The sequence below is a fragment of the Siniperca chuatsi genome, linkage group LG10 (assembly GCF_020085105.1).
Source record: "Siniperca chuatsi isolate FFG_IHB_CAS linkage group LG10, ASM2008510v1, whole genome shotgun sequence".
NCBI lineage: Eukaryota > Metazoa > Chordata > Actinopteri > Centrarchiformes > Sinipercidae > Siniperca > Siniperca chuatsi.
In genome coordinates, this window is record NC_058051.1 from 3,742,666 (window position 1) to 3,757,251 (window position 14,586).

Below are 14,586 nucleotides of genomic sequence, written 5' to 3' on the forward strand. Positions count from 1 at the left end.
TTTACATTTGATGCTACTTTATATTTCTACTCCATTACATTTCAGGGGGGCAATAATGTACTTTTTATGCTATTACATTTATATGACAGCTGCAGTTACTTTTTTTTTTTTACATTCAAAACATAGAATTATCTATAAAATAGATCTGGATCTAGCTGGATTGACAATTGTTTTTGGGCCCCTCCTTCATTTTATGACTATGACCCCGAAACCAACCAGTACTCCTATTCTAGAGTATGACCTGTTCCCATGTGAGTGCAGTATAAACTAACATTTAGTCTTCTACATAACACGGCCACAGAGATTAGATAATAATGCAGGACCCACCTTAGTTGATATTGTACTTTAGTGGTGCAAGTATAAAGTAGTTAAAACCAGCTCTATCTTTACCAACTAAACATTATAATCCTACTTACATTTAATGCATCAGTAATAATTATCCAATAATATAATGTATAATAAGTATTTTAACTTTTAAGATGTAAAATAAGTTAGCATTTTGCATATAATGCTTATTTTCTTACTAAGTAAATAAGTAAAATGTTGAATTTATGACTTTTACTTAAGTAAAGGATCTGAGTATTTCTTCCACCACAGGAACTCCAGCATCTGTAGACTCTTTGTTTATGTTGTTGACACAAGCTTTAGAATAATATGTCACCTCTCTATATGATGTAAACACCATAGGTGACATCACTACAAATGCTGCTACATGCCTGATAGCAGGCAGCTATGATTTAATGTCTATATTGTATATTTTACATGCTGTCAAGTCATATAGAAGCTATGGATTATATAAAAATGCAGTATGTTACTAAGTATTAGGCTGATCCTCCACCTCGCCATTCCCAGGATTATTCCCGGAGGCACTGACTTTTACTTTTTCTGCTGTTTGCTGCTGCACGGTCCCATGTGCCTTCTTCAGCCAGTCCTTCTCCACATACGCTCTCACTTCCCCCACTGTACACCTCTTTCCTGCATCCAGAGCCAGGAGCTTGCCAAACATCTCCATGGCTTCTGGTGTGAACCTTTTCCACAAAGGAGGAATGTCCTCTTCAGTGTTAGGTCTCTCCTCCGTTCTACACCAGTCTGCAAACTCCTGGTAGAAGTCATCTGAGTCCATGCAGCGCTCCCAGGGGAAGTAGCCTGTAAGGATGCAGAAGATGACCACCCCAAAGGCCCAGGTGTCCAGGCTTGGCTCCACACTAAGTGGAGGAGTGGTCACTTCTTTCTGGCCCTCCAGCAAGGCCAGGGTACAAAGCTCTGGGGCCATGTAGGGCAGGGTTCCTGTGATGAAGCGTATCAGAGTACCTCTCTTCTGGGCCAGACCAAAGTCTGCCAGCTTTACCTGGCAGCAGTGATTGTCCAACAGGAGGATGTTTTCAGGCTTGACATCACGGTGGACCAAGCCATGGCTGTGGATGAACTCCAAAGCACTAGCGATCTGGAGGACACAACGTTTTACTGAAGATTCTGGGATACCCACCTACAAGAATCAGACAAAGGAGGGATAGTGCTTTTTGTGTCGTTTGCAAAGGTACCAGAATAAAACGTGAGGACATATAGCACTCATCACAAAGCACTGCATAAACAAATATATTTGTATTGCATCTGTATTGCAACGAACATTCGGACTACAGGAATTTTGGATTTGGACAGTCTTAGGCACTTGTGAACTTCTTGGCAACGCCTGTTAAGTCTTTAGTCTGAGTTTGCAAGGGCAGTGAGGTCTGGACCTTTGGATTCAGCCAAAAAAAAAATCCCACCATACTATGCGTATTTTGTTTTTTAGCCACAATAGCAAAATGGCACTAGCGATGCTAATGCCGATGTGTCGGTCAGTTGTCAGTTAGCAATTGGGTGAATTGCCTTGAAAGTTGGTACACACATTCATGGCCCCCAGACGATGAATCCTACTGACTTTGGTAATGCCCTGACATTTCCTCTAGCTTGACATCTACTGGATGAATTTTTTTTGCTTTTCACTGGCTGGTTCAGAGAGCAGCTTATGATAGCCAAGAAGAGAAAAAAAATACTAAATAATTGCTTCTATGGCAATCAGAAAATAGCCAATTACATTTACCCAAGTAATATGCTTAATTACTATATGTGGTACATGTAATTTACTTCAATATTTTCATTTTATACAACGTTGGCACAGACATTCAAGTTCCCCACAGGATGGATTGTAATATCTTAACTTTTCATCTAGTGCTGTCACCAGGTCAAAACTTTAATTTGTTAAATACTTAGATTTATGACTAAATATCTTCAAAATTAATTATACTCAGCCTGAGCTGTTGGTGGTTAGAGCTAATTGGCAAATATTAGCATGCACACTAAAACACGCTAAACTAAAATTGTGAACATGGTAAACATTATACCTGTTAAATATCAGCATGCTAGTTTTGACATTGTGAGCATGTTAGCATTCTAACATTAGCATTCATCTCAAAGCACCGCTGTACCAAAATACAACCTTACAAAACCGCTAGGGAGGCTGTATTCTTAGTCTCTTAGTCTTGTTTTGCCAATGTTTGATTCACCTTTGGCTGGATGACAGCAAACAGGTCCCTCCCAATGACAAGCTCCTGGGCAAAGCAGTAGTGCTCATTAGAGTGGAAGGCAATGCCAAAGAGGCCCACGATGCAGGGGTGGCAGGACAGGTGTAAGGAGATGCAGTACTCTCGCAGAAAGCCCTGCAGCTTAGTCGAGGCTTTGGGCATCACTTTCAAGGCCATGGGAGTCCCTGCAGATCATACTTTGGCTATTATTATCAGTGTTCATGCACATCTTCTTTGCCTTACTATGAAATGAAGTTTTACAAATATTTATGACCACTTAAGTGATACTGTACTAATATTAGGTATTCACTGTATTCTGTGACAATTATCTAACATACTGTAGAATAGCTTTTCAACAACCTTAAACTTATCCCAGGTCAACCCCAAACTGTAACATTAAAAAGACAAAAATACCAATTCTTCTACTTTTTACCCCAGACAACCTACTGTTACTAATGCTGGAGCCATGAAACACATCACCTCCTTACTTGCTTTTTTCTGGGGGAAAAAGGGCTTCATATCAGCTAATGTAAAATATTTTGTGAACATGATTATATTACTGTAATTGGTGATACAAACAAATTCTCTACTGAAAGAGATTAGAAATCGGAGTGCAGTCATACCCCTGAAGCGATGTGTGACCAGCAGCACTTTGCCATATTTCCCTCGACCGATCTCCTTGATGATGTTGAAGTGTTCCTGGATCTCCAGGTGACTGAGGCTCTGTGCCGTCAGCTCCATCAGCTCGTCGATTAGGCTCCCATCAGCGAGACCCAGCTCGATCATCTTTACCCACACACTGACGGGACAAAACCAACACACATAGTTATCAGACTGCCATAAGGAGCATTCTTGCATATATTGTACCACAAAAAACTGAATATAATATTTTCTAAAAAAAATCTCAACTGTCAGTCAATCCCAATATTTAAACTATATCACTTCTCCACCCTCTCTTTGACGGCTTTTCACTGCACCTTCAAGTGTGGCCGTTCTGAACAACTAAACACTTTTGATTTCTGTTGCACTTCTGAACATGTTGTACAATCTAGTTTTGGTTGAGCATAAACTGACCCTAAGAATAGCTATACTATAGTGTATTTATCCCTATATATTAAAAGACAAAAATGCAACAGTATGTCATTATTAATGTATCCAATTATACATGAAATTTATAGTATTTTAGAATTTTGTCTCTGCCAGCCACATCTATCAAAGTATTCCGAGACCTGTACTTTCACATACAATTTTAATAAAAAAGCATAAAGCATAAAAATCAATACTTCCCACGAGAATAAAATGATTTTTGAACTCATTTAGCACAAAAATGCATTTGCCTTAGCACTTAATAAACATGGTATAATTATCATTTGCACAACTGCCTCTTTTGGACAATAAGCACTGATTGGGCCTGGTCTGGTTGACCTGATATGTCATTTCTCAGTTATATATTCTATATACACAATTGTGTAAACTATACAGTGTATGTAAAAGATAAACAACTTATAGAAAGTTTATTTAAGTTTTCATTTATGTAATTTCATGTGTTATGTCTACTGTAAGTTTATGTTATGGTATTTAAAAGATTTGGTGACAAGCTAATACATTCGCTACATTAACCCTTAAACCATCGTTAATGGGGCATCCTGGTGGCCTAGTGAGTAAGACGTGTACCATCTAACTGCAGTGTCCCCGGTTTGATTCTGGCTGAGGACCAAGGTGTTGTGCATTTCACAACACATCTTGCTATTGTGACGCATACTATATATGCATGACAATATTTGACAAATATAACCTTGAATCCTTATATTCTTGAATAATAATAACAATCTGTATACAAGATGCAGAAAGGCAAAAAGATGATTGAAATTAATGTTTAAGCATTTTTAGTACATGTTTTGTCACTGGTAATTCGTACATAATTGAAATTACACGAAATATTTTGTTATCCTGCTATTAGAATTTGCCATTAACAGCAGTAGCAGTGATATCATTAAATAGTTGCAGTATTGGATATCACTTTATAGTAACTATGATTAGATACTGATCATTTTCAAGTCTTACCTTTTTTCAGTTGGTTCCCAATATAATCACTGGAGTCTGAAAACAGGCAAACCAAACACACAAAATGACACACACACTCACACCGCCATGCTTGGAGCTGACAAAATACAGCTAATCAATATGCCGTAGAAGTGCAGGTTGAATGTCGGTCCTGTCCGTCCTTCACCTTTGCCGCTGCTGCTGCATGGATCAGTGTGCAGAGTGGACTTGAGAGCTTCTCACTGCCCAGCACACAGCTCTGCTCTCAAAAGCTGCGATGGGGACAGAGCCCACTTTGACAGCTGATTACAAACTGCCTCTGCAAAGGGCACACACACACACACACACACACACACACACACACACACACACACACACACACACACACACACACACACACACACACATACACTGGCCTACATACAGTATGATCAGCTACACACATGCATATTCACGGTAAGTATATGTAATGCATATGCATATGAAAAGCACTGACATTAAGTTTCACAGACACGGATAACAATTGTCACTCATTCACATATTTCTTTATATGGAAACTTAGTTGTACTTGACAGATTCTTGAGTCTGTCATTACTAATATGCATGTGCACATGCATGGATACAGTGTAGAACAACAATAGATTCAGAAGTGCCTTTGTATTAATGCCTATGCTTACAGTATTGCATGAAATTAGCATACCTGTCACACATGGTGATTATGGCCATTCAACACAATAAATCTTTACAAGTCATGCAGGTGAGTGTCAAGCTTTATAAAGATTTTTGTGGCTTTTTTGCTGGATTAAATAAATAAAACACTCTTATTATTAAAAACACTATTACTAGTACTGTAAGGCAATACTTGTCACTAGAATTGACCAAATATGTTACTGTTCTTTTCTCTATTTTCTATTCTATTCTGAAGCATATAAAACATTTTAGTATAAACCTTGGTACATGTTTTAGGTACTTGTACTTTAGTTGAATGTTTCCATTTCATGCTCGGTATTTATACTTCCAGTTTAAGTACAACTAAAAATACTAACACTACAATGTGGTATTAATAATTTGTACTACACTACAATGTGGTATTGTGCTTTTACTTAAGTAAAAGATCTGAATTGTTCCTCCACCACTGACCTTTTTGCAGGGATTTGTTACCACCTCACAAACTGAGCTGAGATGTCTAAGTAAATATATAGTACAACACATAGGTCTGATGCTCCGATTAGACTACACATTGCACTCAGACATACTATCAGTGACACACACATATGAACACACACATCTTGCAAGGTCCCTACCACACTGTGGTTTAACTGTCAGGATTAGGAAAAATGTCTTCCTTGTTTAGACAAAAGACTCAGTTTGCTGTGAGTGATCAGTATTTGTAAAAGAGATAGCAATTCACCATCATGTGATATCTTACATCTACTATACACTAGTACTATACTGTACATGGTTACTGGTGCCATCCCACATTTGGTCTGAATCATGTCCTACATAGTTATAATGTGGCTTTTATTTTAATCTTTTTTCTTAGAAATTACAGAATTTGATTATTACTGGAGATCTCTGAACTTTAACTTTTAAAGTTACTAAAGACTTTCTAGAAGGAAATGAAACATCCTATCCTGCAACAAGTAAAGGAAAATGGTTTCCATGATGTAAAGACAAACGAGGTTCAAACAGGTATTTTACAGTATTAAGTTACTCTAATGAATCCACTCCACCCAATCAAGGTAGGTGGAGTTGCAGAAAATCTTCAACTCAAGCCTATTAATCAACCCTAAACCTAAACTAAATTATAACTCATTCGAAAGCCTTGTTCTTAGTCTTTCACACCCAACCTGGAAAACACGACAGCCAGCCAATTGGCTTATTTGTTGTAGCAAACTGTGATCCTGTTATCTGAATTGTCAGAGTTCTTATCAAGTTTAGTCCTTAAAACAGATAAAGTAATTATTGTAGGTGATTTTAATATTCACGTGGACGTTGATAATGATAGCCCTAGTACTGCGTTTATCTCAATATTAGATTCGATTGGCTTCTGTCAGAGTGTACATAAACCCACTTATTTTTTTAACCACACCCCAAGCTTGTTCTGGTATATGGCATTGAAATTCAGCATTTTATAGTCTTTCCACAGAATCTGTCTTCATCGGATCATCATTTTTGAACTCCTATTACTGAACTACACACCATTAGGCAAAAACTCCTACATTAGATGTCCATCTAATAGTGCTCCATCTGCAGTTAATTCAATGCCATGTCTTAATATAAGTGAAAAAAGAAGACAATAAAACAGAGAAGGTTAGCTCTATGGTACAACCTCCAAACCCGCAAATTAAAGCAATCGCGAAAACTTGAAAGGAAATGGCGATCCACCAATCTGGAACATGTTAACATGTTCTCAGTTTGAACATGTTAACATGAACGATGAATCCTCCATGCACACCAAAGTTAGTCACGGAGTTCCACAAGGTTCTGTGCTTGGACCGATTCCATTCACCTTATATATACTTCCTTTAGGTAATATTATTAGGAAACACTCCATAAACTTTCATTGTTGTGCGGATGATACCTAATTATATCTATCAATCAAGCCAGATGGAACTAATCAGTTAGCTAAACTTCAAGCATGCCTTAAGGACATAAAAACCTGGATGACCTACAATAATAGCAACCTAAACTGAAGTTATTGTACTTGGCCCAAACACCTCAGAGACATATTATCTAAAGATATAGTTACTCTAGATGGCATTGCCCTGGCCTCCAGCACCACCATAAGGAACCTCTGAGTTATCTTTGATCAGGACTTGTCCTTTAACTCCTTTAACTTAACAAACTTCAAGGTGTTTTATTTCATCTAACCTTCTTTGTTGTGAATTGTGCTTTGCTTATTTTGGAGAGTAATGGACTGCCGGGTCCTAATTGCTGTGTGTTTTTCTTTGTGATCACCACGTTCCATTTGTATCGGTACCACGCCATTGGGCCCGTTAACTGTGTTAACTTTAGCTGCTGTGGGAGGTAATAACTGTGCTTTATCAGACCAAAGTCCAGTAACAGAGCCGTGGAATGAAAGTCTGCTGCCCGATTACTGTGTGATAAAGGAACAGCTATTGTGCTCTGACATGGCATTTGAGGTTTCTTGTACCTTACTCTGTTAGCTTTCCTTTCTCTTTCCTCTCCATTAACCCACACACCTTTACATGTACATTTACACATTTACACACATCTCAAATGACCCAGATAGTGAGAGAGCATAGCTAGTTAAGCTGCCCTCTATTTTGAGGACAATTAGAGCTTGTCCTTCCTTTCGGCTCTGTCCCTTTGTTTGAGTTTCGTCTGCCATTTTGGCTCTGTGCGTGACGAAGACCCACATGGTCACATCCACCATCTTCCTCGCAACCCCTTCTCTATTGCCCACACACATCTTACATGCTTGCTGATTGATGCTATTGTAAGAGCAGTTGCTATTGTGTGTATGTGTTGTGATAACAGCTGGTTGCGACGGTCAGTGCTCGGATCTCACCCTTCACTATCCCCCTTATTAATGTAGGATAGTACTGTAAATATTAGCATTTTTAGGTGGACAACCACCTTTGAGACTGTTTTTCACATTTGGTTATTGGTTCCTGATCCCAGGGTGGTGCCACATAATTATTAATCCAAATGAATAATTTTGATAATATTAATAATTCATAAATATCTTTGCTATTTCTGCTAATAACCAAACCTGCCCTACCTGAATCCCAACAAGTAGTAAAGGAGAAAATGCTCTAAGGAATCAAAAGCTCAGGCTTGTGGGCAAAGGTCTGACCTTCATGCCCCTGAAATGGAAGCCATGAAAGCACTCAAGCTGTGGCACTCATACAGACAAATCCCCTGGAGGGTGGCCTACAACTTGGGCAGGCTTAATGGGGTGATGTTGTCTGCACCTGTAGTGTGTCTGTGTGTGTGTGTGTGTTGGCCTGTTTCATTTACTGTGAACTCACTCAACACTGTGACCCGTGGAAGTTATTCTGGGGGCACCAAGCGTCCACACGAGCAGGACTAACAAATACTTGTGTGCTGTGTTGGCCTCTTCAGAGTGATGGAGGGTTAATGAGGTGTGGGTCACTGCAGTCCAGGGCTGTTGGCTTTCTCAAAAGCTACAAAGGTAATTTTGTTGGAAATAACTGGTACATAGCTTAAATGCTTTTGGCTGACCCATCCAAGTGAAGTGGTTAAACATTAGAATGGAACAAGGTTTTAGAAATTCAAATTAGCTCATTATAGTCTACTTGAGACAAAGTTTAGATGCGGCTATAAATACTGTATCTATTTTTTCTACTGCATGGATTGTCAAAACATCCTGTTATGTTCTGTAGCAGTCCACTAACATCATAGCAACCCTCCCCAGTGCTCAGTCAGGCTGTGTGAGGCTGCCATCAGTGATTACAGTTATGTTGTGGAGCGTGTTTTGAAGTTTGTGATCATCATGTTACGCTGTCACCACAGACATGGGGTCATGTCATATTTGGGATCTTTTACATCCCAGGATGGTGCAGAGTAGTCTTTGAGGCGCCAGACAGGGTCCATATCCCAACTTCTAGTCCCATCACGATACCGCTGCTGTCCTCATAGTCTCACAGGAATGGAATTACAGAGCTGTGTAGACTGACAAACTAGCTCTGTGTAGGCAGAGTTCTCGCTGCTCCTTTGGCAAACATTTTGAGATCAATTTTAAGAAGATACACCATGCAGTGTAGTCTCAGCTGTCAGTTCAGGGATATCAGTGAGAAGAGTATGGGTATTTTCCACAATTAATATCAGAGAGGCATTCAAAATTGTCCTGTTTTTGACATGCAATGAAAATGAAGCCATGACTATCAATTCCAAAACAAACTGGAAGGAATATTAACTGTGATGATTGTTCCCATCTCCACATCATGGAAAGTTCATCAGGAGCAATGTGGCCAATATTTCCAAAGAATTATCTGTTTTCTGCTGACATAGCTGAATAGACCCTGTGCCTAATTAATCAGTCATGGTGTCTTCAAATTTATAGTGTCACAGTTCTCTGAGGAAATCTTTTGGGCAGGAAAACTTTGACATTTGGGAAACTATGCTTCATTGCCATATTATACAGAGGCAGACCAGAAGATCAATATCAGTTTCAGTTCTGTGCGTCTAGAACAAGATAGGTCTGGGACAGGATGTGAAAAACTTTGCTTAGCTCAAAGCCTTGAAGCAAGCAAAAACAGCTCAGCTCCATCAACAGTGAAAAAGTACACATTGCAGCAACTCCAAAACACTTAGACAAGCTTACATCCTGCTTCCACTCTCAGCAAGAATATATCCAAAAGCAAGGTTGATGATATAGCAACCATAATACCCATTACCAAGATGTTTTACAATATATCTACACTTGGATAAAAACAAGAAATAAGAAATTGAAGGTAACATATTTTAATCCTTGTTCTATAAGTATAGGCAGTGCGCTCTGGTGGACATTATACTACTCTCTTCTCTGGTGGAGAGAACAAGTTACTAGCCAAGACACATTCATCAAAGTTCAGCAACTATGTGGCTGTGCTCGTAGTACTAGGGTTACCATGTGTGACCATTTTCTTTCTCATATCCTTTCGTCCTATAATGTGCTCTATAGGCTGAGGAAACATTGCCCCATAGCTGCACCTCTGCCTTGACAAGAGCACTGACATCACCAGCGGCAACGTGCTTGTCATGACCATGTCCATGCAACAAGCTCAGATTGACCAAAGTACAGGAATTTGGGAGTGAAATTTTGCACCTTTCCACTCTGCTACAATTATGTAATGACAGTAGTTACTAGTAATTCTCCAGTATTCAATATTTACATGCTAAATACACAATAAACTAAAAAAAAATAGGACATTGTGTTTTGAGGTGTGGTGTCACAAGGGCCTGCTACAATCTCAAAAATCTTCTTACAAATTAAACCTGCATAATTGATATTTTAGCCGCTTGGGGGCAGCACAAAAAAACTGTACAAACACTGACATATCATCACCTTATGAAAAACAGTTGCCTATTTAGCCCACACATCCAGCAGACTCTGTGAAACATTAGCATTCATTTGGAGTCATGTTTTTGGCCACCACATGAATGTAAGTCCAGTGTTCCCTTTCTCTTTAGCTCTGAGTTTGGTCTCAACCAGCCCTTGAGGGAAATATCTGGCTTTTTAGTGGCTAAATAACCTACTATGGTCACCAGCTACCGTAGTTTCTAACTTTGTCTACTCTTTAGTGCTGGACAGGTACAGTAGTGTACAGAGGTTTTATTGGAAATTTTACACTACAAACAGCTGCCTGCTGCTGCTGGAAAGAGCGGCGATGAGAGCGGGTTGACTGCACCAAAAAAGTAAAGTAAAGGACGTAAAACCAAAACGATGAGCTCAGAAGATGCTAAAACACTCACTCCACTGTGTGAGCTGAGGGGAACTGCATAGTCGGGTGGTAATTATCTCAGGGTTTGTCACTATCAGTGGCCTCTTTCACATTACATATAGTCAATTCATCCATTGTTAATATAAAAATATTGATAACAGCTTTAATGCATCAATTATTTAACACTGTAAATGAAACAGAATCGACTTTAGCTGAAAAAAATCTTAAATACTAGACTTTTCATCAAAGGTATTTTGCTTTTACTGATCTGAATCCCTAGTAAAATAGACAGCAAGTGTTTTGAATGGGGAATTCCTTACAAGCTGCATATCTCACACAGCTGTTCTGAACAATAGCCAAATAGACAGGAGGCTGGATGACATATGACATTTAGTTCAAGGCTTGAATGTTAAGATTGAGAAATTTAGCCCTGTGTGAAATTACATTAACATGTCATCATTTCCAAAAGTGTCGCTCTTATCACAGACCATATCTGACAGCTGTTCTGAACACTGGCCAGAACATTAATGTGAGGTTGTGACTTCACTCTTTCTAGACGCACAAATTGCCATGATGTTTCAGTCATTTGGCTAGTTTACAGACGCTTTCTTTTTATGTGGCTTAGCATGTGTGTCTGCATGGTGTGCGAGAGTGCTTTCACCCATTCTACAAGAGTGAAATGCTTCACCCCACCACACATTAAAATATAGGCATGTTCAAGCACTCGGTGTAAGCACCTGCTGTGGAAGAAAAGATTTATTAATCACCAGTAATGATTCTGGGTATAGGGTTCTTGGGCGTGAGAAACTGCATCTTTACAGTCCAACTCTTGGTGACAGATGGTTCATCTTGTACCATGGTATTCTCACACACACACACACACACACAAACACACACAAATGTGCAAAAGGCATGCAAAACATCAACACACACGTGTACATACACACGGCTTTAACATTCCCAACTACATTATTCAGCTGCTGCTTTCAAGTTTTGAAGGTTCACGATTATCACACCCGCCCGAATGATCATCCACATAACTATTGTTTAATTGTCATTATGTACCCCCTGTAATCCCTGATCATTGATTTAGTATCCACAATTACAAAATTATTAGCCTTAAGCATAAGCAGTATATAGACACTTAATAAATGGTTTATAACACACTATAATGTAGTATAATATAATTAAGTTTGTATTTCACTTGCAACGTGGAAGCTCATTTGTTTTCCGCGTTTTACTGTGAAGCACATTGCGTTTACCTGTGTTTGAAATGTGCTATTCAAATAAAATTGACTTGACTACTTTAGTACTACAGAATACCTCTGATGAAATGTGTATGTAGAGCACTCTGATGTCAAACAAGGGCAGGGGGTCATTGGGCCTTAATATAGAAAGGTTAGTAAGTGGTTGGCGTAAAGGAATGGGGTTTACAGCAGTGCTAGTGTTGATAGAGTGGGTGAAGACGGGCTGCTAAGATATGGTTTCAGATTGACATGTCACTTCATGGCTAGAGCGTTCTGCCTAAAAGAGTTGTACCCATGTAATTTTGTCTTTAATATGCTTTTGTATATATTTTTTTCACTTCTATTCTTACTTTAGTTTTATATACTTCTTATTATTTATTTTTTTACCTTGTCTATTTATATGTCTGTCCTTTTGCTGCAGCAAACTGAATTTCCCTTCTGGGGATTAATAAAGGCTTAACTTATCTTTCCTCTGAACTCAGTTTTACCTCAACACTACAGTTCTTTATTTTCCAGTTAATCAACTAATTTTGACAACAAATGTACAGAGTTTCCTTTTGCATTCTTTAGTGACAAATAGAGCTGCAATTATTAGTTTAGTGTTCAATTAGTTCATTGACAAAAAATGTACAATTATATTTTTAATAATCAAATAATTGCATTAGTCATTTACTAAGTACCAAACAAATTTGTTGCATTTCTCTGTCTCACGTCAATGAAAATGTATTAGCAGTAGTAGTAGTTTTAAGACTTTATTTTGGGCAAATTATTTTAGACAATTTCTTAAGCTATTTTTTTTAACTAAACAATTAAAAATAGTAATACATTTTCAGCCCTAGTGATAAATTAAATAATAGGTTAACAAGGAATGATGTAATAAAAAACAGTACCTCTCATTGCTGAAACCCTTTAAATTAAGGGATCTGCCTGATGTGTGCCTGACTCCCCGCAGGACCTTTGGGACCTGTCTTCTCTGTGATTATGTGTAGAGAGTCAGTAATGTCACTCGTCTCTTGGTCATGGACTCAAATATTTAGGATAGTCATGGACATGGCTGAAATGAGGAAGTAGTTTGACGTCTGAATGATCCAATCATTACTAAATACAGATATAGGCAAGACTTCATTAACAACTGCAGATACTGTATGTATGTGTTCCCACAATAGTACTGCAAATCTCTGACTGTAGACGTAGAGTACATTAGCACTGTGTGCAGATGATTCGTTAAAGAGCTACTGTGTAATTTCGATCCACATATTAATCTAAGCCCTGCAAAATACAAAGAGAGTGGACCAAATTTTGCATTGTGAACAAGTGTTGTTATTGACTAAAACCGATGCTGACTAGTGTTGACTGGATAGTGTTTTGGTCACTAATAGGGATAGTATGATTTTGGGGCAACTGTTAAAATCAGAAAGCAACTTAGTTTATGTGGATTTCTAGAAGCACTGGCATAGTGTTGATTTTTACCCACGTTAGCAGCTTGGCTCTGGGGATGGTTGGTCTCTCAGTTGGTCGGTCCACAACTTTGGTTCAGAAAATATTTCCAGAAAATATCTAGGTGATGTCAACAGGTACAACAGGTATAAAATATCTATAACTATTGGGTGGCTTGAGATGAAATTTGATACCGGCATTCATGGTGAGAGGATGAATCAGAGGATGAATCCTAATGGTTTTGGTGATTCCGACTTTTTATCCAGCACCACCAGCTGTGACCACTTATCCTGTGAAACAACATCTCTGAGATGGATTGGCCCACCATTCAGTACAGACATCCATGGTCCCCAGACGATGAATCCTACCGACTTCGGTGGCACTCCTCACGTTTCCTGTAGCGCCACCATCAGGTTGACATTTGTACTTTTGAATGAAATCTCATAACATTTGGTACAGACATTCATGTCCCCCTGAAGATGATTGTAATAACTTTTATTATCTAGCGCCATCATCAGGTTGGAGCAATGGTTGGAAGGTGCAATTGCTTTCATTATTAAATATGGCACTGCTGTATTTTGTGCAGTTGCTGTACTTATGTTATTTTATTCAATGTAATAGAGAGCGGGGGCCATGGTGATCAGAAGGTTTGCAGTGGAAATGGCTTTGTTAGATGTGTGCTACTGAACGGAGGTCATTACTTACGCTTTCTTCAACTTGCTTAATGTTGTATTCTCTCTGATCAATCTCTATTAGCATCAGAAACTTGTGGGAGAACACACAAGACAAGCAAGTTTTGAGGAAGCTCAGGTAGCCTATGGTGTAACCTGAGAGCCTATGCATGTAGCTGCTGTAGGTACAGCATAGCCTCTTAACACAGAA

The 14,586-nt window shown here is 38.7% G+C and overlaps 1 protein-coding gene across 4 annotated transcripts; it reads right to left on the reverse strand.

Annotated features, from left to right (window-relative positions):
• si:dkey-8e10.3 (serine/threonine-protein kinase SBK1) lies at positions 1–4,890 on the reverse strand. 4 transcript variants are annotated; one of them, XM_044212224.1, is made up of 5 exons: positions 4,795–4,890; positions 4,629–4,664; positions 3,188–3,363; positions 2,547–2,749; positions 1–1,486 (listed from the first exon to the last, which is right to left on the reverse strand). In XM_044212224.1, the coding sequence occupies exons 3-5, from the start codon at positions 3,348–3,350 to the stop codon at positions 815–817; spliced, it is 1,038 nt and encodes a 345-aa protein (XP_044068159.1). In that variant the 5' UTR covers positions 3,351–3,363; positions 4,629–4,664; positions 4,795–4,890; the 3' UTR covers positions 1–814. The 4 variants fall into 4 exon arrangements, with proteins under 4 accessions (XP_044068159.1, XP_044068158.1, XP_044068160.1 ...); XM_044212223.1 differs by having other exon boundaries at positions 4,629–4,872; XM_044212225.1 differs by lacking the exons at positions 4,629–4,664; positions 4,795–4,890 and adding an exon at positions 3,053–3,062 and having other exon boundaries at positions 3,188–3,356.
• Positions 4,891–14,586: the final 9,696 nt, after the last annotated feature.

Bases quoted from the DNA above. Each gene is read 5' to 3' on its own strand.
- si:dkey-8e10.3 (XM_044212224.1), bottom strand. From the start codon at position 3,350: ATGATCGAGCTGGGTCTCGCTGATGGGAGCCTAATCGACGAGCTGATG. The intron at 2,750-3,187 runs GTATGACTGCAC...TATGATCTGCAG, and splicing joins GGTCACACATCGCTTCAGGG to GGACTCCCATGGCCTTGAAA. The intron at 1,487-2,546 runs GTGAATCAAACA...TGATTCTTGTAG, and splicing joins TTGCTGTCATCCAGCCAAAG to GTGGGTATCCCAGAATCTTC.